A 27,971-nucleotide genomic window follows, 5' to 3' on the forward strand; every position below is an offset into this window, starting at 1 on the left:
GAAACTGGTCTGTGGAGTAGCTCAAAGCTTGTTGGGGAGACCTCCCCAAGTTTTTCTTCTTCCCCTGTGCCAAGGAGGGTACTCAGTTACCCAGCTTCCTTCGGGTGCCAAGAGATGTACTCTGAAAGACTGGAAGGTCTGGAGTGAGGGTAGGTGAAATCTGAGGTCAGGGACCTGGGGAAGCAACAGGTGATAGGGAGGCAGCCAAGGGCCACAGGCCACAGTTCTACCCTCCACTGTGCCACCGAGCTGGAGGGGGTCTAGAAGGAGGCAGGGGCCCACCCAGTCCCTCATCTTGCCCAGCCCGACCCAGTCTGCGGCCGCCCTTGAAGCTGCAGCCGCGGGCCTCTGGTTTCCCCTGCCTGGGGCCCTTGCGGCCAGCTCGCCTCTTCCTCCCTTTCCCCGTCCCCCGCCCCTGGCTGTCTGGCAGCGCTGCTGTAGTGGCGGCGGGGGGCGGGGGGGCCTTGGCGACAGGGCTACCTCCTCTTTTCCCTCCTCCTCTCTCCTCCGCCCCCCGCCCACTGGAGCCTATCCATCCCACTCTCCTCCGCTGCAGCGAACACGTCGTCGGAGATTTCCATCGGGGCTCAGGGGGCGGGGCCAGGGAGGGGGTCGCGGGGCGGGGCGAGTGGGAGGAGTGGAAGTTGGAGCCCAACAAAACCCTGCACGACGCGCTCTGTGCCGCCAGACCGTGCGCAGCGACCTCCGCACAGGTGGTCGCGCCGGTCTGCGCCACGATGTTAACCAAAGTTCTCCTGATCCTCCTGGGCCTGTCCATCATCCTTCCGTCTAGGTGAGTCTCCATCCCGGGGCCTAGGAACCCTCCGCGCCCAGCTGTCTCTCCCCTGGAGGTAGGCCAGTTACCCGGACCCCCGCGCCCCTGTGTTCCTCTAATCCCGCGCCCACCTTTTCCTGCCCCCCGTGCGGGCTAGCCGGGCCCTGGGTCCACGCGACGCGCCGCCAGCCTCCAACCCACTCCCTCTAGGATGGGCTGGCTGAAGGGGTGTCTAGGAAGGAAGGTGGGACGCCTGTCCCCTGGCTGCTCCCGTCTCCAGACTCCCGGTCTCCAAAACCACGGCGACAGCCAGGGGATGAACACGCCTCTCCCTCTCTGGGTCTTCCGTGAGAAGAGGCGAGTGGCCCGCGGGATAACCGACCTGGGTAGGCACGCGCTTCTGAGGACCGGGAGAGACTTTGGAAAGGTGGCGCCCAGAAAGGCGCTCGGGCTCCGGGAGCGGAACTGTACCTAAATGCTGGAGTGTTGACTAGTCTGTCCTCTCTTTCAGATTTCTTTTTCTGAGTGCCTACTAACTACCAGGCACTGTGCCAGATAACTCTACTTGCTTCCCTTCCTGCCGCTCCTCTTGGTGTCAGTCCCAGGCGGGAACCCCAGTTTAGTCCAAGGATTCCCGCCCCAGTTATCCACCCCATTTCTGCCACTGGCCTCCCCTTTCCTTCTTCATCTCCTTTTCCCCACCCTGCTGGCTCTAGAGCTCCGGGCAGACTGGAACCTGAGGCCAAGAATGTTATTCTCTGAGGTCTGAGGTTTGGGTCCTAGATTTCAGTCCCCACCCCCCTTTTCCAAAGGCTAACAGCAAGTTCCCCTTGAGTAGCCAGCTTCCCTCACACTCTCTTCTGGCTCTGGGATTTTGCTAGGAAGGTTGCCCCCTGCACTTCTGACTTTTTTGAGTGGAAGATGACTGCTTCATATTTTTGAGAGGGTTTCAATTCTAGAAGTCTCCACAGCACTGGGCACTTCCTTATCTGTTTTTGGGGAGAGAGGAGATGGCTTCTCTCTTCACCACAGACTGCTTTAGCTCCTCAGGGGAGGGGCTGTGGGGCTCCCTGCTGGCTCACTATTGCCCTGAGGTGTGGGGGCTGGCCTCAGCAGGGGCTTGGCAAGTATTTCTGAATGCGTTCTAGGAATTTCCAGTCATCTATATCCCTCCAGATATGAGTTGGAGTGTTTGGGAGAGCTGGCATGGTTACTGGCTAGGGCAAAAGGGGTCTGGGAGTGGGGGCTGAAGGAAGCAGGGGGAGCAGAAAAAACAGCAGATGGATACTACCCTTGGAGGTGGGGGGAAGGGCCGCAGTAACTGGTGTTCAGACATTGTCAACATGGCAACCCATGATGTCAGCAAAGAGCTGAAGAGGTGGCTGTGAGGTGTGTTGGCAAGGGCCACATCAAACCAGGAAACCTTACTCTGGTCCAGGCTCAGCCTCAAGTGGGTTGTGTGACTTTGGGCACAGCCCTTCCCCCATGTGGGCCTCAGATTCTTCATCTTGTAAGGTAAAAAACAGGGCTAATTTGGAGGAAAAAAGAATCCAGTGGGCCCCTCTTAGGGCACTGCCAGTCCCCTCCCCCTCTCCTTCCCTTGCCCACTGGTAGTTGGATGAGCATCCCCAGTAGTGGGAGTGGGTGCAGACTTTCGGCTCCATCTTGGATCATTGCATCTAAAGGGATGTGGGTGCATGAAAAGGGCCCATGGAAAGATTCCACTAGTCCAGTATGTGAGTATTTTTCAAGTTCTTATTATTTCTAGCCCTCAAAGGGGGCTTAATGGCTGGCTGAGGAAAGGTATGCTGTCAGTGCCAGCAGTTCCTTAACCTCAAGGATCCCAGGATGAGCATGTTTGTTTTGTTTCTATGTTACTAACAAAAGCTAATCATAGAATTACACCAACCTCACCTTCTGACATTTTCATTGCAGATGTAGTAGTTGGGCAACACAGGGTCTTCAGTGGTCCCTGGGACTCTGCTTGTTTGTTTGCCTCTTGAACCTCGGGGCTCTTGTTGTTGGCTTTAGACATCTGGGACGAGCTGCTGCAGGCTCTTGGGTGGTCTTGGTTGGCAGTGCCAGTGTTGATTGTGCCATGCTGCTAGCCATGTCACTCATTTTGCAGGGTCTCATGCCTCTGTTTTTCTTCCTCCCCTGCAACAGTGGCTGGCATTATCTAGTCAGAGGACTGGGGCGAAAGCCTCAGGGAAAGAGGACATCTCTGCATGTGCTATTTGGAAATGGAAACTGCTTTTGTCAAGCCCATTTCTTCCCTTGTCCACAGTGGGAATTAGCCACTTCAGATACAAGAAATGGCATAAATCTGGCACACTGCATGCCAGTTAAGCAATTCTAAGTGCTTCAAATACTGCAGAAAAATGCATTTTGCTGCACAAAGTGTCAGGCTCCTGGTCTGCACCACAGAGGCCATGCCTATGTTGCTAGTCCCCTCCACCCAATCCCCACCAGCTTGACCACATGCCCCCTCCCAATACACTCTCCTACCCAAAGGAAATCACTCACCTGCTTTACAACATCATAGATTACTTTTGCTGATGGCTTTTGAAAAAGCTTTTAGTTATATATTTTTTCAAAGATATATAAAACTAGAAGGAACAATAGAGTGAATCCTCATGTACCCATCACCAGCCTCATTAATTATCAATTCATGGCCACGCTTAATTTCTCTGTCCCTCACCCACTCTCCATTTCAGCTTAAATTATTCTAAAACAAATCTCATATTTCTATGAGCAAATCATATTCTAAAGCAAATCATATCATTTCATATGCAATTATTTTACTATGCATTTCTAGTCATAAGGACTCCAAACACATAATAAAATATCACTATTACACCAAAAATTTTAGAATAATTTTGTCATACTGAAGAAACTATCCAGTGTTCAAATCTCCCATATTGTGTCATAAATGGGTTTTGTTTTGTTTTAGTTTGCTTTTTAAAATCAAGATCCAAATAAGATCCGTATATTAGCAGATTTTTATTAGCATTTTTGTTTTTCAAAACACTTTTTTATTGAATTAGAAGATATATGCAGAAAAGTGTTCAAATCATTACTGTATAGCTAATGAGCTGTCAGAAAATGACGACACTGGTATCAATGCACCCACATCAGGGACTAGAACATGACCAGAACCTCAGAAGCCCCCTGGTGCTCACTTCTTCACTGATTTCCAGCAAAAGCACCAGGTCCCTAACTTCTAACACCATCAGTGACTTTTGTACATTGTCAAATGGCTTTTTACATTTTTGTTTTGCTTAATTTAATTCTTAGTTTTTGGCTGTCGTGCATGGCACTCAAGTAGGATTCTAGCTGGCCTTCTCTCCTGGATGACTGTCTCTGCATAAAGGACTCTAACCTTTTCTTAGTGCTCAGAGCTTTCCCTCACCCCTGGCCCCGAAGTCCAATGCAATGAATTTCACAAAAACAAAGAAATGCAGAATATTCCCAAGGTGTTCTAGCCTTCTGTGGGACAGGCTGTTCTAGCTTTCCTGAGCGTTCCTCAGAAATCCTGGCCTTCTTCCTGCCCATTTACTCCCCAGTGGTGCTGGTCAAGGCAGACTGGACACTAGGGTTAGTAACAGCAGAAGAGCTTGGCCAGAGCTCATACACTAATGCCCTCTTCATCTTACATTGAGAAATTCTTTTAAAATCTCGAGCTTGGTTTTGTTGTTGGGTTTAAAAAAAAATAAAGAATTACCATGAAGGAGGGATAGTACCCAAAGTCCCCAAAAAGTAGCAAGATTTAGAAGAAATTAACAAATATTATGTTAGTGGCTTAAAATTTCCTGTTACCAGTCACTCTTTATGTCTTGTGTTTCAGACTTGTTTTGGTTTGTTTCTATCCCAAAAGGCCTCATCTGTGACCCCTACAGAATGGAGAACAGAGCTTCATTTTTTGTGTGTTTGTATGTTCTAGGAGTGAAGGACCTCATGTTGAATCAGAAAATCGACCCTCTGCCTATGATGATGTCTATGGGCTCCAGCCCCAGGCTGCTGAAGAGAAGCTCCTCTCTGAAGAAACAAAGCCCACTCTTAGTGGTCCCCACAGCACACTTGGCAAACTGCCAACAGCCACTCACATCCTGAACAGTATCCTGAATAACTATGACCATAAACTTCGCCCTGGCATTGGTGGTGAGTATCAGAACACAGCTCTTCCCCTCCTGGAGCAGGAAGTTGAGGGCATAGGTGTGGATAATGGGTCTAGGGTATAGGTGAGGGTGCCATGCACATGGGCCAGGGAATCTGTTGCTGACCTGTTGGGTAAGACATATCAACTCTAGTCTCAGCAGTACCCTTGGCCTAGGTCTAGACTTTTTTTCTTTTCTCACCCTCAGTTTTTCCAATTGCAAAATGAGTGGACTAGATGACTGGCCTTCAAGGTATGTCCAACTCAACAGTCTGTGAATTGGATCTTGCTATGACATAACAAAGAAAGAAATAGGAGTGATGTTGAAACCATCTCTCTATCCTTCACCTGTTCTCCCTTCTGACCACGCCCTCCCCTGTCCCATGGCCCTGTTTGACACTTACCTCTGCCACTTCTGCTTCCTTTACAGAAAATCCCACTGTGGTCACTGTGGAGCTCTCTGTCAACACCCTTGGTCCTATTTCTATCCTGGACATGGTGAGTACTGATTTTTTATTACAGTGTCTTGTAGACCAGGAAGCTCACCATGGGGCCTTTCACATACTTATTTTTTCTGCTCTGTGTCCATAAGAAGAGTTTTGTGGTTTTACTTTGTTTTTGTTTTGGAGAGGGGAGATTGTAACCAACACTGACTTTGGAAGTCAGGAAAAGGTAAGTCCCTTGCTGTCTGAAGAGGACCTTCAGAATCCTGACCATATCTTCTAGTGTTTTGTTCAAAATAAAAATAATAAAGCAACTTTAAACATCACAGTGGAATGGCTCTTTTTTTTCTAATGATTTTTGTAGAATTAAGTCTATAGTTATCAACTCTTGCTCTAAGACTGCTTCTCTAATTTTGGCCTGGTTTCTTCTTTCCTTTTCTATTGCTATCATTCTACTGTCAGGACTGTCCCCAGTTAGCCTCTATTATCTCTCCTTGAAATATGCAAAATTCAAGGTTTCTGCCTACATCAGTCCACCTACTGACCTGCCCTCCTGAGTGATGTGCCTCCTGCAGGTCTGGGACCCGGCTTAAAGCATGAAGTTCAACATCACACTCTAGTGGTCAAGGCCTTCCATGGCTGGAGCCAACCCAGAGCTTTATTTCTTTTCCCCCCCTTTAGAGACCACATGCCCTAGTGACTAGAGTATGGGTGTTCCCAGATCACCTTGTACCTTTGAGTCTTTGTTCAAACTCTTTCTTGTTTGGAATGCCATTGTTCCAATTTTCTACATGTCATAGCCTTATCCTTCAGGGTCTGTCTCTAATGGCTTCTCTTCCATGGCATCTTCCCTTACCTCCACAGCTATTAATTACTCCCTTCTTACTCAGACCACACCCCTCTCTTTAACATTCAGATTTTTCTAGCTTATATCACAGTTGTTTGCCTGATCTTCCCTATCTCACTGTATTGTAATTATGTGCTCTATGTCTGCCTTACTCTCCTGATTATGGGTTCCTTGGTGTCAAGGACCCGATATATGTTAACTGAGCAAATGAGTTATGAAAGATGTTCTATAAAAGTCACTTTTCCCCCTGATACCTGACTGTATCCCAAGGGATACAGTCTAATAACTCAGTAGTCACCGAACCTGGCATACAACACAGAACTGGTCCAAAGAGGAATAAACAGCTTGATTTTCTTTGGCCAATAAAGTGCTGCTTTAGCCTAGGCCAAGGGCCTTTGTAAGATGCCAGATACACATATGGTATTAAACTTCCCCCAAGAAGTCTGGTCTTTTACATAGTTCTAAATAGTTCTTTAAAACTGTGATAGATCTTATACAGTCTACTTTTCCCTGGTGGCACTGTGGAGTTTTGTACTTAGTAAGGAAGGAGTGTATGTCTGTCTCGCACAGCCAATGAACAGAGCACACTTGTCTCCTTGGATCTTCATGACAGCCTGTGTGACAGGCAAGCTACCACTGGGATCCTCATTTTACATTTGAAGCAATTGAGCCTCTCAGCAAACATTGTTACAGAGGGGGTATGGTTGTTTGAGGGGAGTTCACACACCCCTCAGTCAATCAGATGTTGTGTAGAGCATAGGATAAGTCCTTAAAGAGAGAAACCTGAGCCCACAGCATGGAGATTTAAATCAAATGTTTCTACCAGTTTCTTGGTTAAATTTTTGAGACACGTAGCCTGAGCTTAGAAGGCAGTGACCAGTCTGGGAATGATTGCCCATCGTAACACCAACAGTTGCTAAGGCTTCTTGCTGTGATAATTGTTGCAGGCAATTCTAATTAAGCCAATTTCTTGACGCTGAATTTCTAGAGTTTCAGCTGAGCTAAAAAAGATGTACAACCCAAGTGCCCTTGTCAAATTGGGGAAAAACTGAACTTTTGGTTATCAGTTGCTGTGTAATGACCTTACAATTGGTATCTTGTTAATAGAAATTAAATGCTTATTTGAAACAGTATAACATAGAGCAGGAGCATAGTGTGGGTTGTGGAGGGAAGACTTCCCCTAGCTACCAAGCAGTTCACATGGCCTGGGAATGAAGAAGGCTCTGTATGCCAAGTTGGAACTGCAAGCTACTTGGGACCGTAGAAACACTCTGAAAGCCACTTATGAAGGCTGGTCAGGCTGTGTGGGGCCAGGGCTGTGGGCTCCCATGTGAATAGTAGCTATGATTTTTTCTGTCTGCTTCTCTGAGCTACTCCAGGGAACCTTCTCAGTCTGGGAATCTAGCTTCCAGCAATTTGGCAATGGCTATCACCACCTTTTGGCCTAGACAGCAAAGCCAAGCTGGGATTGTCTTGACCTTTCCCCTGAGGGCTCTAATAGCCTCCAGCACTATGGGTTTCTGGTTAGTGTTCATTGTTTGATGCAGGATAACTCAGGAGAAAGACCTAGGGATTCTATATGGGGAAATTGGACCTTGGTTCCCAAAGGGATTGTTGGTGCAAGTGAAATAAGCCATTGAGAGGGAAATCAGTGAAGGCCATCCCAGGACAACGTCATGGTAATGGTGCTCTGAGCATCAGAACTAGTATGCTGTCTTTGTGTGACTTTGGACAGGTCCTTTTCTCTCTCAGCCTCAGTTTCCTTACCACTGAAATAAAGGAGGTTAGATAACCCTCAAGGCTCCCCCTTGGCCTAGGTCTGGCACTTGCTCTTCACGCTGTTTTACTTTTTACCCTCCAATACCAGTAGTGCAAATCTCTAGCTTCTCATGCTTCTTCCTATTAAATATCTTTCTTGATATTTAACGGATAGTTTATGGGACATATAATATTATCTGGAGACCAAATAATCATAGGTGTATCTATGCACATGCACACACACATTCAGAGGTTAGGTGCCCTTGTTTAAAAGGAAGAACAAAACAAAACAATGATTTAAAAAACATGAGACTAAATACACACCTCTCTTATGACTCAAAGCACTTCATTTTTTTAAATATTTTTATTATTTTTTTTTTAAATTTTTTTTCAACGTTTTTTATTTATTTTTGGACAGAGAGAGACAGAGCATGAACGGGGGAGGGGCAGAGAGAGAGGGAGACACATATTCGGAAACAGGGTCCAGGCTCCGAGCCCTCAGCCCAGAGCCTGACGCGGGGCTCGAACTCACGGACCGCGAGATCGAACTCACAGACCGCGAGATCGTGACCTGGCTGAAGTCGGACGCTCAACCGACTGCGCCACCCAGGCGCCCCAGCACTTCATTTTTAAATATAACTGGAGAATGAAGGATTGAGGTTAATATCTGTGCTCCCCAAATAAAAGCTGAAAGGGGAATCTTCACCATATACAACCAAAGGTGTGTGTTTGTAAATGTTTAAAATGATTTTGAGTTGAGATCTTTGTTTTGCTATGGAAATGTGGGGACTGAGAGGGCATTTACCTGGCTAGAGTAATACCATAACCCTACAAGGTGGTGGTGATGCGATGAGCCCCGCCTGTGCAGTTACACAACCATTGCCTGTCTGTTTCTAGATGAAATGTGTCTTCACTGACTGTTGTTTATCTGGGAATGTGCCTTTCTTTTGGGAATACCTGGAAATAGAAAAGTTCCTACAGCCTAATTCATGCTGCTTTCCTCTGTGCAAACCTAAGTAGTCTCCTATCTGCTTGATGGGCCCTTCACAGAATGGCATGGGAATATTTTTTGCCTGTACAGATCTAGGTGTGTGCTTTTCTACCCATCCTACCAGGAATACACCATTGACATCACCTTCTGCCAGACCTGGTATGATGAACGCCTCCGTTACAATGGCAGCTTTGAGAGCTTTGTTCTGAATGGCAACATGGTGAGCCAGTTATGGATCCCGGACACGTTTTTTAGGAATTCTAAGAGGACCCAAGAGCATGTGATCACCATGCCCAACCAGATGGTTCGCATCCACAAGGATGGCAAGGTGTTGTACACAATTAGGTATGTCAAGCCTCTGGAATATTACCTCTTGGGACTCTTTTTGCCAAAGAATCATGAACATAGGTGCCATCCTCAATGATACTTCTAAGGGCCTTTCCAGCTTTCCTAGACCATGAGCTCAACTCCCTCATGTATAGACACAGACACCAGGCCTCAAAATAGAAAGATATTGCTTAAAGCAACACACCAAGTTCATGGCAGAGCTGGGACTGGTACCCAGTTACTTGGTTCCCAGTCCACAAGTCCCCCCACTAGAATGTACAGTATGACTGCATTGCCTGGACAGTTCCATCCCAAGTGGGCACTGGCTGTAAAGACACATCCATGGTGTTGGAATTGTCCAGGCAGAGCAGCAACACAGCAGTTGAAAACATGTCTACAAACAGGCTGGACATTTGAATGCTTGGCCGGGGAAGGTTGTGTATGGGTGATATGAGGTGTGAAGGTGGTAGAGAGTGAGAAAGTGTTGGCAAGTCCTGGAAGCTGGGATGGGCAAGAAAAAAAAGCCCATCTAAATTGGTCCACACATTTCTCTGATTATGGAAATCAAAGTAGCCAGATACTTTCAAGCTGTTCTTCCTTTTTGTCTCTCCGTTGAGGTCTTTGTTTCAAATCCCACTGTTGCCACTCACTGGTGGTGGTGCCCAGGCCCAAGGTGGGTGGATACCTAAGTGCTCAAGGCCAGCCTAATGAGGCTCCTTTCTCCCTTCCAGGATGACCATTGATGCTGGATGTTTACTTCACATGCTCAAATTTCCAATGGATTCTCACTCTTGCCCTCTGTCTTTCTCTAGCTGTGAGTACCTTCTTAGGTTTCTGGGGCCCCAGAGTCATGCTGAGCCCCTTCTTTTTTCTCATCCTTGCCCTTTACATTTTTCTGCCTCTGCTTTTCTCATAAAATGGTGCCAGATTTTCCCAGAGCCTCCTCTATCTCCTTTCTTGCTGACAATACTGTGTTGCTTCACCTGGACCTCGTGTTGGGTTCTTCCATCTTCCTTCCACTCCATCTCAAGTCAGTCACCCACCTCTGAAGTGTAATTCAAGTATGTCTACTCCTCTGCATTTCTACTGTCAGTACCTTGGTTTAGGTCTTTGTCATCTTCCACTTGGGCTTTCACAACATCTTTATTTTAAAACTGAACATGTCCAGAGCTAAATACATTGTCTCCTCCCAACCTCTACCTCCAAAACAAATGTGTTGCTTCTGTGTTCTCATTTGTGTCATTGAAAGACACCATCAACCACTCAGTTGTCCAAGCCAAGAATTTTGATGCTTCTTTCTCCATCACCTCCTATATCTAATCAATCAACACATCTTGTTGGTTTTCCTTCCTGAGTCTCTATTGATCCTATTTCTCTGCATTCTCACTGCCACAGCTTTGATTCCTGCCTTCATTCATTTTATTGGGCCTGGATTATTGCACTGGCCTACTAAAACTGGTCTCCCTGTCCACAAGCTATCTTCATATAATGACAAGAGTGACCTAGCTGAAGCATCATCTAGACCAGGTCATGTTTTAGTTTCAAATCCTCCCTGAAATCTCATAGGTCAATTCCTAATTCCTTGTAATGACTCTCAAGGTACTTCATTTACTGGCCCCTGCCACCCATTCCTGTATGCTTCATCCAGCATCTGTGAGCTAGCCATCCTGAACTTTTGGCATTTCCATAATCCATCAGGCATTTTCATCTTTCTGTGCATACAACACCCTCCTCACCCCTTCAGCCTCACCCATACAGAGAATATTTACTCAGCTTTTAGGATTTATTGGAAATGTCAACTATTGTATAAAATCTTTGTTGGGTGTGTCTCCATGTGGTCTTTCCCTCATCTGTTTTTCCACTGTCCCACGGGTGGAAGTTTTTCAGCAACTCCAACAATTACAGATGTATATTTACTATCTTATTCAATTAAATGTGAATGAGGGCAATGCTTCTGCCTTGCTCATCTCTATATTTCCAGCACAGAGCCTGGTACTAAGGAATGCTCAATAAATGCACATATTGAGTGAACTTTAACAATGAGGAAGAGAGGCAAGGCCCCACAGCTCGTGAGGCCAGAGTCAGGACTCCAAGGCATTGCTCAGACTCCATGCTTGGTTTCCCAGTCTCACATGACCCTCCTTCCCACGTTGCCTTACAGTTTCCTATCCTGAGAGTGAGATGATCTACAAATGGGAAGATTTCAAGCTTGAAATCAATGAGAAGAATTCCTGGAAGCTCTTTCAGTTTGATTTTACAGGAGTGACCAACATTACTGAAACAATCTCAACCCCAACTGGTACGTGTACCTATGGAACAAAGGCTTAGTAGAGGTCTGGTAAGGGGGTGGTAAGAATGACTGGGGCGACCATCCATATATATAAATGTATGCAATTATCCCATGGAAATTTTATAGAACATGACTCCTGTCTTACAAACGTTAAGCACTTACAACTGTTTGCAGAGGAAACTGAGACTTTGTAACTACATCTCACTCTCATCTGCAAAGGAGTAAGTGCTTTGCCAACTCCCTGAGAGGGTGGGTAAGTAGATAAAGTTTATTGCTGTCAAGATTTGCAACTAGCTTTGTCATGCAGACCCTTCAGTTTCTACGTCTTTTTTTAAGATTTATTTATTTTGAGAGAGGAGGAGGAGGAGAGAGGGGAGGAGCAGAGAGAGAGAGAGAGAGCAAGTGAGCATGAGTGGAGGAGAAGCAGAGAGAGAGGGAAAGAGAGGATTCCAAGCAGGCCCCACGCTGTCAGCACAGAGCCTGACACAGGGCTTGATCTCACAAATTGAGAGATCATGACCTGAGCTAAAATCAAGAGTCGGGCACTTAACAAACTGAGTCACCCTGATGCCCCCAGTTTCTAGATCTTTGTTAAAACCGACCTGCTTGGATGACTTTGGGGAATGGAGCTCATGTGAGTTCTTCGTACCCAGAACCAATCCAAGCTGGGTTAAGTGGGAAACAAAGTTGGTCCTAATAGGAAGCAGAGGCTAGAGTTCTAATGTTAGCTAGGTGAGGGCTCAGATGGTATAAGGGAAATTTCAGCAACTACAATTCCTATTGCGTCAACATTTATTTTAAAGGAGTAGCTCTGTTGTTGGAATGAGCACTGGGTGTTGTATGTAAACTAATTTGACAATAAATTATATTAAAAAAATAAAGGAGCAGCTCTTACAAGCACAGATTCCTGTCAAAACCTTCATGGTGGATTCAACATGGACATGGTTATTATTGGTTTTCTGACTTTGTACCTAACAAGGACTAAAGGGGAGGGTCCTGGGTCTCTTCACCATCAGCTTCCAATTAGATATGAGTGTCTTTGCTTGGTTCCTAGGTGATCTCAATGAAAATCTAACGGACCTCCCCAGGGTTGCTCCCAGAGCAGCCCTGGAAACCCTCTTCACACGAACTGACCAAGTATAGTATAATATAGTATAGTATAGTATAGTATAGTATAATATAGTATAGTATACTCATCATTTCCAGGATGCAGATGGAGACAGTCACCCCACCAGCCATTTGCTATAAGGAGGAATCTTGCTTTGCTTCTGTGCCTAGGCAGAAAATCTGCTTTCACTGTACTTGTTGAGCTGGTCATGGGGGGAGGGATGGGTCATGCTCCTCTGGCCAGAGATTTGCTTCCACAGTATTAGGGCAGGGGCAGAGGGCTGTTTTACAAATGCCTTTCTTTTTCTCAGGGTCTCTGGGTAAGCAGTTATACTATACTATACTATACTATTCTCTAACCTTGCTCTTCTGCCAGCTAACCATGGGCATGCCTCTTGCCTTTCTGCACCTCAGTTTTCCCAGACAGGTGGGGACCCATCATCAAAAGAAGCAGAAGAGACAAGGCCCAGGGGCTTTCAAGTTACTAGTGATTCCGTTTAGTAGATGGCTGTGCATTGTTTCAAAATGGCCCCCTAGTGACTACAAAGCCCCAGAGCTAGCATCATCACCAAAGAAATGACAGTAGGTAAGCACTGACCCTCCTTAGGAGAAAAGATTGTTCTTGGGAAAAAAGGAGGAGGGCTTCTTTCTCTTCTGCTAGAGGCTAGTTGCTTGTGAATTATAGTTTCTCCAGTATCATAATTCTTTTTGAGGTTGGTCTGAAACTCTTCCCATCAGCCTCTGGGCAGTTCTATCTATCTATCTATCTATCATCTATCTATCTACATATTCAGCTTCTAAGGGGTCAGAATGTGGGGGTAGCTTGCTACTTTGGTCACTTTGGGCCTTGAACCAGAGACCCTCACTGCTTCAGGAGGCTTTTAGAGACTCCACCCTTGCCTGCAGTGAGTGAGGTAACTTTCACTCGTGGCTATTGAGACTCTGATGGGACCTTACCCATGACCAGGAGTTCACTTTCTCTTAAGAGAGTTTCACCCGTCTCTGGACAACTCTGTCCATTGGAAAACTGTTGCTGTTCATCTGAAATCGGAGTTTCTGGAACTCCTACCCATTGGACCTGGTTCTTTTTCCTTAGAACTACTGAACTTGTGGTAAGCCCAGTCACTCTTCTCCAGGGTCAAGATTAAATTACTAGTATTATGGTCCCAGCTCCGGGTCACAATCTTTTATAGACTCTACAGCCTATTTCCTTTTCCTTCCCTGTTCTTCAAAGCTTTGGGTCCACTCATTCTTCTAGTCCCAGTACTCTGGACTCAGTCTTTTAAATTGCATTCCTCTGACAGTACAGTGACAAACTCTGGGCTAGCCAAACGAGAGAAAAGCAGAAGCATTTTTAGTTGGGTGGGTGGGAGGGATTGTTTTGTTTTGCTTTGACTTTGGCTTCTCAGCCCCAGATATCCTTTTTCCCTTACCCATGCTCCTTCATTCCTCACAAATAATAAATTGTATGTTGGTATCCTTCTCTCAGCTTTCCAAAGCTTACCCAGTGGAAAAGGTCATTCTTTGGCTGGAATAAAGAAAATAAATATGGAAAAAGCTGATAGGATAATACATCTTCCAACAAGAATATATAAGTTTTGAATGGAGTGGTTGTAGCTAAATAGGGGTGTCTTAAATTGCAGTTAAGGCCCAGGGCAAGAGAACTAGGAACTTGATAAATACATTCTGGCCAGTAGGTAAATGTGAGTGGTTCCTGTAGCAGACCTGGAAGAGGAGTTCTATCCCCAAAGCTACTACTCTGATTACACATATTCTACTGACCCCAGACCGCTTCCTTACCTTTTTTCTGGAAGATTCCAAGAAGTCTTGCCCTTTAAATGTCAGTACTTTCAAGGTGAGTAGGAAAGACTTCTCTTCTCATTTAGCTCCAGTATACCCAGACCTGGAAGGCAGGTGATATACTTTTCAAAATAGAAGGGCACATAGACATGTTAGTGTTCTGGTCTGCTTTACAAAGCTGTTGTCAGTCAGTAGTAAGTGTCACCGAACATCTGTTAGGTTCCAGCCCATGCTGGGCTTGGATGGGCAAAAGCCATGCCACAGGGCTTCCATGAGGAGTCTAAACCTTGTAGTGTTTTAAAAGACCACCTAACTCAAGGCCAAGGAATTTTACAGCATTCCACCCCTCAGGTGGAAGTTTGGAGCTTAGCTTCACTAACAGAATTTGAGCTATCACAAACCCTATTTGATATTGAAAGTGAAATGGGGAGTTCTGGGTTCAAGGAAAGCCATCAGAATCTCTGCAGTCCTGATGAGCATGCAGAGTGTTTGGGATGAGCATGTCAGAGCATAAGGCAGCATGAAGGGTATAATAGAAGATGCTAATTCTTCTATTGTCATAAGTACTATAAGAGCCATCACTCTGTAGGGGAAGAGCCAACATCAAGGACATGATGCCCTAATTGTCACTTTCAGCTAATTTTTCTATTTTTTTCCAGCAGCCAATTTGGATTAGGATAATAGACTAAGGAACAGAGAGTCTAGAATTTGAATATTGGTGCAACTATGCAAGCTATCTCAGGGAATCTGAGAGTGTATGAGATGAGCCTACAGGAAGGTGTGTGTGTGTGTGTGTGTGTGTGTGTGTAAGATGTCAGTTGGAGCCAGGTCATGGTGAGCCTTTATTTAGTATGAGGTTACAAAGTGCACACTTGACTCTGTAACTTTTTTTGTGGAATAGGGAACCAGCAAAAGTTTGGGGGTGTACAACTGAGTTCTTTTGGCCTTTGATACAACAGTGCAACTAAAGCATTTTACCAGCATACAAATGAATAGGAAGGAGGCCAAATGGATTCTATGCTTTTCCCACCACAGCATAGGCCATCCTTGGCTCATCCCCTGAGAGTATACATTGTAAAGGCCAGTAGTGCATGTGTCAGGCTGTGATTTTGCAGACTATATATTGCACCTTAATGGGCGTGAAGGTCTCAGTCAGCCATGTGGACATTAGTTGTGTGGTGTTGATAGAAGGGTAACTGATTTTTTCACTTTCATCTGACACTTCTGCCACCCTGAGAAGACAGATGTGGGGTGTGGGGAAGTGGTCTGAAAAAGAAGCAACGAAGTTTGTGGCCCTGGCTCAGCTCTTAACTGACAATGGGTCTTACAGTGAGTCTCCTCTCTGGGCTTCTTCTGATTCTCCGTATGTGGCATTGGAATAATCTACCTCTATTTTAGGACTGTGGTGGGAATCCCATGAGCTGAACAAGACCCTTATGCATGTCCTGCCTGGGGGAGACCCTCATCTGCTGTAATGAAATGGTATTTTTTATGTCTTCCAGGTGATTTCATGGTCATGACACTTTTCTTCAATGTGAGCAGGCGATTTGGCTTTATAGCCTTTCAAAACTATGTCCCTTCTTCTGTGACTACAATGCTTTCCTGGGTTTCCTTTTGGATCAAGAAAGACTCTGCTCCAGCCAGAACCTCTCTAGGTAAGTGGGTAATACATGCAAATGGGCGTACAAATGGGCACAGAATTGCCTTCTTGAGGGGCCTTTCAGCAGTGTAACATAGGAATCGGTAGCTGAGCCCACCTCTACTTCTGTGCATTCACAGGGATAACCTCTGTACTCACCATGACTACACTGGGCACCTTTTCCCGTAAGAATTTCCCACGTGTCTCGTATATCACCGCTTTGGATTTCTATATTGCCATCTGCTTTGTCTTCTGCTTCTGTGCTTTGATGGAGTTTGCTGTGCTCAACTTCCTGACCTACAACTGGACAAAACCCCGTGCTTCTCCAAAACTTCGCCATGTATGACCTGGGTATGGGAATGGTGGCAAGCTTTTGGGATGTGGAGGCATGCAACTGAGGGCACTAGGACTCATGGCACATGGGAGGCCAGCTCACCAAGTTATGGGGTGGGGGTAACCTGGCGTTGGGTGTGGTAGTTGAATAAACTTTTGGATGTGATGCCGGGAATTGCAGAGGGTGGACAAAAAACAGTGTGCCAAGACCAGAATCTCCAGAAATCCTGAGACAGTACCTAGGCTTGATTCACCTTCATTTGACTTTTTCCCACTTCTTTCCTTGTCCTTTTCAGCCAGATATTTGTGCCCGTGCCCTTATGCCTCCCCGTGCCAGTGCCCATCAGCATCCTGATGCTTTTGTGTGCCAGATTGAGGACTCTGATGAGAGTGATGGAGAGGAGGGCCCATCTTGCCCAGCCCAGCAGTCTCTCAGCCCAGGTGGCATCCAGAATCCTGGCGGTTGCTGCAAGTGGTGCAAGAAGTATGTCTGTGTGGTCCCCAGGTGTGAGGGCAGTATCTGGCAGCAGGGCCGCCTCTTCATCCACATTTACCGCCTGGATAACTACTCACGAGTTGTTTTCCCAGTGACCTTCTTCTTCTTCAATGTGCTCTATTGGCTTGTTTGCCTTAACTTGTAGGTACCAGCTGGTACCCTGTGGGCAGCCTCCCCAGTTCTCCAGGAGGTCCCACGCCCCTTGCCAAGGGAGTCAGGGGAAAGCAGCAGCAGCAGGAGCAACAAGACAGTATCTTTCCTTCCCCATTCCTCAAATATAAGCCTGTAGAGATTTCCTCTTTGCTGGCCCTCTCCCCTACCTGGCCCATTCACTGACTCTCCATGGCAGCCAATTTCAAGTAAAATGGCCCACCTCTCTGTTCCTCAAGGGGCATTAATGATGCTCAGACCTAAAAATCACAGGCTGTCCATGACCAGCTCCCTAAGACCATGCCCAAATATGAGCAGATTAGCTATCTACAACAGTGCTGATAACCACTGCTTTTTTCCAGAAATAATACTGCCTTTGTGGTGCTCAAGGACCAGTTCTGGCCTCAGCCTCAAAGTGCATAGACCAGCTGCTTGCCTGTTCCTGACATCTTAAAATGCTGGGCAGCAGTACAAAGGGTAAGAGGATCCTAGTCCTTAGGTCCAGTTGTTATATTCTTGGTTTTCTCTTCCTGCCCTCCCTTCCCTTGCAGATAGACACCAATATTATCCATTTAGGAGGAAGGGAGCCAGCAATTGAGAGCCTTTGGGACAGTGTCTCCCTCTGCTGCTGTGCCACCTCCTTCTCCCCCCACCCCCCGCCTCCATTCTTCATCTGCACTACAAATTCAATGCCTTGCATCCATCGGGTATCTATTTTTGTGTGTGATAATAGTAACGACTCCCTGCTTTGGATGCCACCTTCTTCCTCCTCCTTGACCCCTGTGACATTTTCTGTAGCTTCCCTAGTGACTTTCCCAGCCCCGACCCAGGTGCTAGGCCATGGTGACTTCCCGGGGCCAAGAAATTAAGAGAACTTTGCTTTGCAGTGGGCATTACCAGCACTGATTGGTGCCCTCTAAAGGCACAACATAAGAGTTTTATCACTTCCTTGGCCCCTGGACCCATGAGCCAGTCCACTCTTATCCTGGGGCACTCACAATCGCAATTAATTGAATTCCCTTAAATTTGTATAGCACTTTACCTTTTGCAAAGCACTTTTGAGAAGTTATTTCTATTTTGAGCCTTATCATAGCCTGTGATTCAGAGCAGGATTCTTATCCCCATTTTTCAGATGAGAACCCTGAGGCACAGATTTCTATGGGACTGTGGATCTCACTGGAAAGTACCCAGGAGCCCACTGTCACCTTCTAGACTACATGACAGGGCTAAGCAACTCTGTTCACCATGATTTGATTCTATTGCCTCTGCCAGCACCCCAGTGGCAAGGCCCAGAGTAGCAGCCTCTCTTTAGCATTGGCTGCTCAATTCCTGGGCCCCCAAGACCGAACCTCTCCTGGCTCCAGTAACCCAGTGTGGTGAATTTGGACATGCCCCAATGCTTGTATATGCTGAATGAAATCTGTGTCTGTATTTTATTGGGGGATGGGTAGGGTAGGGGGATTCATCTGCTTTTTGTCACCATCACCTGAAAAGGGGAAATGTATCAATAAATATATCAGCAAAGCATGGAAGGTATGGCATTCAAGTTTGTTCTCAGTTCAGGGTTTAAATCTTAAATCAATGACCCAAACCTATCTGTTCTCCTCTCCCATCCATGACTCCCAGACCTGCCAAGCATGTACCATGTACCTTCTGTCAGTGGAGAACTGAAAGGAAGACAGTGACCAAGTGGGTGGCCCCCTTTTAATGATTCTCTTACTTGCTTCTATGCTCCTGCTCCCCGCCATGTCCTTTTTGCTTTGTCCATCATTCTAACCTCACCTAGTCAGAAAGCTAGAAGTTTCCTCCAGATTATCAGACTCAGAACACTCCCCTTCCACTACCACCATGTAAAGATGCAGATGCTGAGGCACAAAAAGGAATGTCTACTGTCACACAAGCAGATAATGGAAGGGACCAGACCTCAGGAATCCCAACACCTTGTCTTATCTAAGACTAACTCTGGAGAGCTTGGTTGATCCACACTTTAAACAAAAACTCTCTAAATGTTATATTGAAGAATGTTGGCCCTGGAATCCTGTGATACACCCAACCCTAAGAGAACTCAGAAAAAATAACAAGAACCAACTAGGAGACAAAAATGGCATGTGAACAGCCAACATTTTTGCCATAAAGTTCTTAAAAGGATGTTCAAAAACCTTCTTGTAAGAAACCTAGATGCTTTTACTGTGTATTTTCTGATGTTCTAACCCATGGGAAAATATAAGTAAAATGTAGAACAAGGAAAATAGTTCCTCACTTCTACTTACATTAGGAAGATGCACTTAACATAATACCCTCCAGGTCCATCCACATTGTTGGAAATGGCAAGATTTCATTCTTTTTCATTGTGTGTGAAGGGAAAAAATAGTTTCAAACAGAGAAGGGAGAAAACTTTTTAAATACAGAGAACAAACTAAGGGTTGTTGGGAGGCAGGGGACAGGGAAAATGGGTGATGGGTATTGAGGAGGGCACTTGTTGGGATGAGCACTGGGTGTTGTACGTAAGGGACGAATCACAGGAATCTACTTCTGAAGCCAAGAGCACACCGTATACACTGTATGTTAGCTAACTTGACAATAAATTATATTTAAAAAAAAGAAAGATGCAGAAAAAAGTAGCCAGGTTATGTTTTTGAAATAGAAATAGTGCAAAACATAGTCCTTAATCACACTACAACAAAGCTAAGAACAAATAAAATTCCTACCATTTGTAAATTTTAAAAAGCTCATGTAAACAGTTATTCAAAAAATAATTTGAAATTGGGTGTATAATATCTAAAAACTAAAATTAATGAAGAAAAGCTACATATTAAAGCACATGGGATGCAGCCAACACTGCACTCACAAAAATTTGTAATTTAAGCCTTTCAAGTACTAAACACAATGGATGAAAAATGAGTTATGTATTGAAACCTAGAAATTGAATAAATGACAAAAAACATTACACCTTAGAAAATTTGGGGGGAAAGGTAATTTAAAAAAAACAGTGTAAAGAGTATCATTTAAAAAACAATAAATAGTATTCCTTGGTGTCTCAGTCAGTTGAGTGTCTAACTTCGGCTCATGTCATGATCTCAAGTTTTGAGTTTGAGCCCCACATCAGGATCTCAGCTGACAGCTCAGAGCCTGTAGCCTGCTTCAGATTCTGTGTCTCCCACTTACACTCTGTCTCTCTCTTTCTCTGTGTCTTCCCAGCTCACACTCTCTCAAAAAAAGTAAATAAACATTTTAAAAACAAGAAATAGAACTGAGTCACTACCTCTCTCTTTACATCAAAATTACAGATAAATCAAAAATTTGAAAGTGTTTTAAGGAAACCGTAAGATAATATGGGTGACTATGTTTATAATCCTGGGATGGAAAAGGTCTTTCTAAGCATAGCCTAAAACACCAGAAACTATAAAGGAAAATATTGAAATTTTTTTTGTACTAAGAAATAGCAATCATTGAAGCAAAAGCAAAAGTAATATATACCAAAACACACTGTTACTTATCAGTTTTTCCGGGAAGCAGTCTCTGAGACTAAGATTAGAATGCAGGAGGTTGATTAGGAACTGGTTTTAAGGTCAACACCCTTGAAGACAGTGAAAGGGAGCCAGGCCTGTGATGCAGTCACAATAAGGGCCTCAGCTGAACACATGGTAAATTCTGGAGTTGGGATGAGCCTTCCAAATTGTTGCAAATCAAGGCAAGGGAGCTGGGCTTCTATACTTTTGTACTGACCAGTCATTGGATGTGAGCATAAACTTGGAAATACATGAAGTCAAGTATGTCTGGAGAAGGACTCACTTGAAGCCTGTCAGCCTCCAACAGTCTCAGCAGCTGGAGAAATACGAGCTTCTGTGCCAAAGGAGCATGGATATAGAAGGGCTTGGCAGCACACCACAGCATCTACTATCGTTCATTTCTCACCTTTCTCAGGCTCATTTGCTCCATATAGATAAATTCTGCAGCAATTATCCCATGGTTATGTCGAGTTTCTTTTCCTGAGGAAAACTTATAATATCAGTGAAAGACATTATAGCACCTGCCACTGGATCTGGTCTTAGGACCTTAACTGATATTCATTATCCCTGTACTGCACTACCAATTCCAGATTTTTTGTTACTCTCTGCCACTATCTCTGCTCATCTAGGTATCTTACCTGGTGCAGTGACTAAAAGCTTCATCCTAAAGGGTCTGAGACTCTGGACACCATGCCCTTTCTGGGCCGTGGCTGGAAGACTTGTCATTTCCAAGTGATACCTAACTGGGTCACCTAGACACAAAATCTATTCTTGCCTGCCCCCATTGTATAGTGATAGCCCTATTTCCTCCTGATGATTAGGGTCAATTTCCCGTGATATGATGCTGACTTGTTTTCTTTTGGATGGTGCCAAACGTGACCAGGCAGCTTGTTTTCTTTTGGCTGGTGCTAAAAGTAACCAGGTAGCAACCACAGATTAAAATTCAATGGGGCTCCTGTGTTCCCTGGAGAAAGCATTTGCAATCTTAGAGCCAACAACTCCAAACCTGCACAATACAGAATTATAAGTGTGGGAAACACAAATTCCCCAAGTAGGTCACCGGGAGTGATAACAAACAATACAACTCCTACTCCCACATCCAAACTTGTATACTCTTCCATATAATATTGATCTAGGATGTCATTGACTTAGGGTGTATACTGCTTTCTGTTGGGTAATGGCCCATCCTCTCAGGGTATCATCTCCAAACTGACATTTCAGCTGTACCTTCAACATACTATTTCATTACTCTATCTGGTTAGCACCTTTTTAGTGGTGCAGTATGTAGTAGAGTCCCAGGCCTTGTGCCCAATGTTAAACTCCTTTGGTCAGAAAGTGGACCTCTGGGTCAAATCCTGTGTCTTAGATAAAATCCTATCTCAGTAGATCACTCTACATTCTTAAATAGTGGTGCTGGCTGAGGCCCTCCAGGAAAGAAAGGCAAACTCACATTCAGAAATTGTGTTGGGATGCCTGAATAGCTCAGTCAGTTAAGCGTCTGACTCTTGATTTCAGCTCAGGTCATGATCTCACGGTTCGTGAATTTGAGCCCCACTTCAGATTGTGAGCTGACAGCGTGGAGTCTTCTTGGAATGCTGTCTCTGTCTGCCCCTCCCCTGATCATGCTAGTGTGCTCTATCTCAAAAATAAATAAATAAACATTTAAAAAAAGGAAATTATGTGGATTACAGTCAAGATGAATCATTGTCCCATGAAGTTTTGAAGAGGCTCAGTGTGGTCAACTTATCCCCAAGTTGCTTTTTGGTTTCCTTCGAGAATGGTGATATACTGGGGACTCACCACTGGTCTCAGTTGTGGGCAAGGTCAATACCTAAATCAGCCTTAGTAAGTAGGTGACCATGCTGTTGTGCCAACATATAATTTCAACCTTGCCATTATGATAGGGTTGCCAAATAAAATAAATGAAAATCCAGGATATCCAGTTAAATTTGAATTTTAGAAAAATAATAAACAAATTTTAGTATAAGTATGCTTCATTTGAGATCGTACTGACTCTGGGCTGCTCCAAGCCCAAGACTGAGCACAGAGGGGTACCAGAGTATGGACACTTCTGCCAGATGCAGAAGGCCTCCTCCAACAAGCAATCTTTGCACCCAAGCTTCCCATAAGCCTGGCTGAGACTTCATCAAACCTGCTTTGCAGTCTGAGGGTCTCCTATTTGTCCTTGCTTCTCTGTCTCCTTTCAGGTGTCAGACCTCATTCCAATCTAAAGGTTTTTCCAGTCTACTCCTGTTCCTTCTTCCTTTACCTTTCACAAACATTTCCTGCAATCAATCTCTTGCTCTTCTAATCCCATCTTGACATCTGTTTCCCAGAAGACCTAAACTGACACAGTTGAAACCACAGTAAAATGGGGTTCTGAGATGGGATCACTCACCATCTGGCTGGCAAGGAACAACCCATCCTGAGGCACAGATAGCATCTGGCACAATGTGACAGCCCAATCCCAATTCAATGATGGTTACCTGGGAAAACATGCTAATGAAGGGAACTCCGTTGCTGATTCAGGCACTTGAAGGCTATAGCAGAAATATTGTATACAAAAAGAGTGGAGTTGGTCTGTTATTACTAAATTGTATTGATGACCTATAGAAAGATCTTTATAACTGTAATTACATCCTCATTCCTTTGTAAAAGGATTTTCCAGCCACTTACTCAGATGACTGTAGACTTGGGAGAGAGGGAGATAGCAAGACATCTCAAGGACTATTGGACATATGTCTGAGTTAATTTTGATACCAGAAGACTATAATTAGACTTCCATCTTAGAGTTGAAGACTTATGAAGACCAACAAATAAATTGAATCGTAGCTAGAGGTTCACAGTGGGATGACCAGATCTGTAGACTCATTCAGTGGTGATCTTCCCAGTCCTGTAAGTGCATAACTGAATTTGATGTAGTTGGAAGTTGGAGTACCCTCCACACTGAATCCATGATCTGTGTTATAAGAGCTATCATAGTGGGAAAGGCCAAGTGGAAACCTCTAAAAATGCCCTTTCCCAGCCAAGACAGTAAAGCAAAAACATCACAAGCCAGATGGGGGTAGTTAGTGCCACCCTTATACATCTCAAGTAAGTTCCCTGTATGTTTCAATTTAATTTATCAGTCTGGCCCCTGAAGAAACTGCATAGATCCTGGATAATGACTATATATCACCACAGGTTTCAGCAAGTAACAGTTTGGATTACAGCTGCTCTGCCATATTGTTGCTAGAGTAGGTTAGGTACATGATATACAGTAATTGATTTGGCAAATGTGTGCTTTTCCATTCCAGTTAGAAAAGAGATTAAAAAACAATGGACAGAATAAAAACATTTATTTATAGTTTTCTTTGGGAATTTGTTAATTCTTATACCCCAGTCATAATCTAGTGAGAAAAGATCAAGACTGTAAGATATCATGCAGAACATCACCCATATCCATTATACTGACACCATCATACTGATGGAGAGGATAAGTAAAAGGCTTCTGTAAGACACATGTTCCAGAGGGTGGGAGATAAACCCTGAAAAGATTCAGAATGTTACCAATTCAGTGAAGTTTCTAGAAGTCCAGTAGTCAGGGGCATGCCAGGATGCCTCCTCTGAAGTAAAACACAAATTATATCTTGAATCCTCTACCACAAAGAAGGAAGTAGTATATCTGCTAGGCCTCTTTGGGTTCCGTGGACAAAACATTCCACCCTCAGGATTATTGTTCTTGTCCATATATCAGGTGACACAGAAGGCTGAGATCTTTGAGAAAGGCAGGTGCAGGAGATTAATCTACAGCAGGTCCTGGCTGCAGTGCAAGCAGTCACTTGAACCATCTCATTTGGCAGACCCCATGGTGTCAGAGGTATCAGCAGGGGGAAAGGATGCAGTATAGAGTTCAAGGCATGCCTGTGTAGGAGAATCACCACCCTGGCACCTAGGGTTCTGGAACAAGGCTGTGCCATGCACCTCAGAGAATTATGTACCTTTCTAGAAATAGAATCTGGTGTGCTTTTCTGGGCCTTGGTAGAGACAGAATGCTTGACTGTGGGATTCCAAGTGACTCTGTGTCTGGGAGCTAGTTGCTATCAGACCCACCAAGTCATAAAGATTGACTCAGTAGCAATGCATCCTGAACTGAGCCTAAGCAACACCAGAAGGCAAGAGTAAGTGCAAGACCGGTAGTCATTAACTGTGTGTGGTATTTAAGGCACAGATAATAACTGATACAGTGTCACAGCCCAATCCCAGGGTTGAGTGACCTAAGGTGAGAAATAATATGTATAAACATATATAGTATATGTTCATGAACTGAAATTTGTGTCCTGCTAAAGTTCATATGAACTGCAATTCATGCCCTACCAAAATTCATATGCTGAAGCTCTAACACATAATGTAATATTATTTGGAAGTGGGGCCTTTGGGAGGTGATTGGGTTTAGACAAGGTCATGGGAGTGGAGTCCTCATGACAGGATTAGTGTTCTTATAAGAAGAGGAAGAGACACAAAATTTTTCTCTCTCTCCATATGCACAATCTGAGGAAAGACCCTGTGAGCACTCAGCAGGAAGGCAGCCATCTACAAGCCAGGAAGTGAACCCTCACAAAAACCAAATCTGCTGGGGCATTGATCTTGGACTTAGCTTCCAGAACTGTGAGAAATAAATGGCTGTTGTTAAGCCATCTAATCTATGTTATTTTTAATAGCAGTCTGAGCTAAGAATATATATATGTATATATGTGTGTGTGTGTATGTGTGTGTGTGTGTATATATATATATATATATATATATAAACAACTATGTGGTCTTGTAGAAAAAAGAGACCCAGAGGAGACAAATTGATAGAAAAAGAGTTGGGGTCATGCAGAACAAGGAGAATGCAATGGCTTCCAGGACTGATCCTGACTCTGTAGCTGAAGACCCTAGGCACCAAGAATAATGTAATTAAAGAAGCAAACAACTTGACTGACAGAAATATAGACAATTTTACTGGCATAAACATGTATCATCATAGTTGTAGTGCAGCAAAAACCCTTTTCCAAGCTGAATTTCAGAGAAAGAGGCTTTCTTGGGGATTTTATGAGCTTTAAAATTAAAATAATTTTCCATGTTTCCTTTCAACAGTCCTATGTCCCTCCCAGTATAATAGTCACATATAACCAAATGCCATGGGAAGAGGGTTCCTGGTCATTGGGGTGAATTGATGTGTAGAAAGACTTATAAGAACTGCTTTTACAACTTTTGCCTTCTTTTGATATTCTGAGCAGGCCATGATGAAACTCCTGGGTATCTCACACTAAACTGCCCAAATCCTCGATGTTCATATCAAATAGAAAGAATATATATTATTCCTCTTTTCCACTTACAGCCATTTTATATTGAATGTGATGAATAACTGTGTCCAGGATCTGGAGAGAAGTTAAATTACTGAGGCATGAATGTCTCAGCTAACTCAGAAGGACAACTAAAGAACACCAGAATGAGACATCTGGCCATCTTTAGCTATACTGACTTGAAAAGTTTGGATATAGGATAACATATTAGGAATTTTGAGTATGACTAAATGTTCAATTTTACTTGAATAATATATCTCTATATGATTCATAATATTATATCTCAAATGGAAAAATGTCACTGTGTGTTCATGAGCTCAGGACAGACTCTCCGTGGAGTTGGCTGGAGAGCAAGAACTGAGCCAGAGGCAGACCAGTGTCCACAAGTCTCATGCCTTGAAGATATGAAATGTAGAGGCTAGCCTACCATCTCAACATTATTTTTTAAGTTTATTTATTTATTTTGAGAGAGAGAAAGAGAAACAGATAGAGACAGTGCAAGTTGGGGAGGGGCATAAAGAGAGAGGGAGAGAAAGAAAGAATCCCAAGCAGGCTCTACACTGTCAGCCCGGAGCCCAACACAGGGCTCAAACCCATGAACTGTGAGATCATGACCTGAGATAAAATCAAGAGTCAGATGCTCAACTGACTGAGCCACCCAGGCACCCCTCAACATTATTACCCATAGATTTTTGCCATTTCTCTGATACCGGTGTGTTTTTGTTGTTGTTTTGTTTTGTTTTTGGGGGGGAGGGGCAGAGGAAGAGAAAGAGACAAAGGCAGAGGCAGAGATAGAGAACATTAAGCAGGATCCACGCTCAACAAGGAGCCAGACTCAAGGCTCAGTCCCACGACCCTGGGATCATGACCTGAGCGGAAGTCAAGAGTTGGAACTTCAGCTGACAGAGCAACCCAGGCACCAAGGTTTGTTTTTCTAGCAATATCATTACCTTTGGCATTCAAGAGATAGGGAGTGAGCTCCTACTGTGTGCCTATGAATAAATGCCATGAAGAAAAATAAAGCAGAATAAAGGAATTAAGTAGTATCTGGGAGCTGAGTAAGCTTTTTTTTGAGTATGCTTTTTTTGAGTGAGAAAGAGAGTAAGCAGGGGAGAGGGGCAGGGGGAAAGAGAGAGAGAAAATCGTAAGCAGACTCGGAGTTCAGAGCCCAATCTGGGGCTCAATCCCAGAACCCTGGGATCATGACCTGAACTGAAACCAAGAGTAGGAAACTTAATCAACTGAGCCACTCAGGTACCTTGAGCAGGCCCCTTTTATATTGAGAGCTCAGAGAAGAGCTCACTGAAGAGGTACCTGAAGGAGGTGAGACAGTGAGTTATTTGGCTTTCTGGGGAAAGAGTGTTCCATGCACAGGGAATAAGAAGTGCAAAATCCCTGATAGGAGCATGCCTGATGTGGATGAAGTATAGAATGAAGACCAGGATAGCTGGACTCAGCTGAACTCTAGGATGAGTAATTAGAGAAGTAAGAGAGGCAGAAGAAAGCAAGATCATGTAAGGTAACCTAGTCATTTGTAAGGAGTTTGGCTGTTTCTCTCAGTGCAAGTGCTCTTGAACAGAGAAATGGCCTGATCTGGCTTTGTTTTTAAAGGATATCCCAGGCTACAGTGTTAAAATTAGTCTGTTACTGGAAAAGGGAATATATGGTGATATCACTTAGGAGACTATTGCAATAGTCCAGGCGAGAATTTCTGGTGGTTGGGACCAGGAAGAAGAGAGTGAGAAGTACATCAGTAAGGGAAATTATTAAAGCTGAACCAATAACCATTGTTGGTGTTTTGGATAAGATTGTACAGGTGAGACTTTGTATAACTTAAATTCTCGGTCTTTGCACAAAAGGAGTGCACCTGGAGTTTCAAGTCAGAAAGGAAATCCACTCAAAATAAATAAATAAATTTAAAAAGTTTTTCAAAGAGGGTGCCTGGGTGGCTCAGTCAATTAAGCATCTGACTCTTGGTTTCAGCTCAGGTCATGATCTCATGGTTTCTTGAGTTCAAGCCCCG

At 44.4% G+C, this 27,971-nt stretch overlaps 1 protein-coding gene across 3 annotated transcripts; it reads left to right on the forward strand.

Moving 5' to 3' along the window:
* Positions 1-676: 676 nt before the first annotated feature.
* On the forward strand, positions 677-27,922 carry GABRE (gamma-aminobutyric acid type A receptor subunit epsilon). Of its 3 annotated transcripts, none has more exons than XR_007148956.1 (11): positions 677-793; positions 4,719-4,936; positions 5,362-5,429; positions 9,095-9,315; positions 10,029-10,111; positions 11,459-11,596; positions 15,997-16,149; positions 16,274-16,473; positions 16,763-18,540; positions 24,506-24,511; positions 27,912-27,922. XR_007148956.1 is itself a non-coding variant. In XM_047844016.1 (9 exons), the coding sequence occupies exons 1-9, from the start codon at positions 738-740 to the stop codon at positions 17,105-17,107; spliced, it is 1,482 nt and encodes a 493-aa protein (XP_047699972.1). In that variant the 5' UTR covers positions 677-737; the 3' UTR covers positions 17,108-18,639. The 3 variants fall into 3 exon arrangements, 1 of the variants encoding a protein (XP_047699972.1); XR_007148957.1 differs by having other exon boundaries at positions 16,763-17,906; XM_047844016.1 differs by lacking the exons at positions 24,506-24,511; positions 27,912-27,922 and having other exon boundaries at positions 16,763-18,639.
* The last annotated feature ends 49 nt before the right edge of the window (positions 27,923-27,971 follow it).

This window comes from Prionailurus viverrinus, chromosome X (assembly GCF_022837055.1).
Source record: "Prionailurus viverrinus isolate Anna chromosome X, UM_Priviv_1.0, whole genome shotgun sequence".
Lineage (NCBI taxonomy): Eukaryota > Metazoa > Chordata > Mammalia > Carnivora > Felidae > Prionailurus > Prionailurus viverrinus.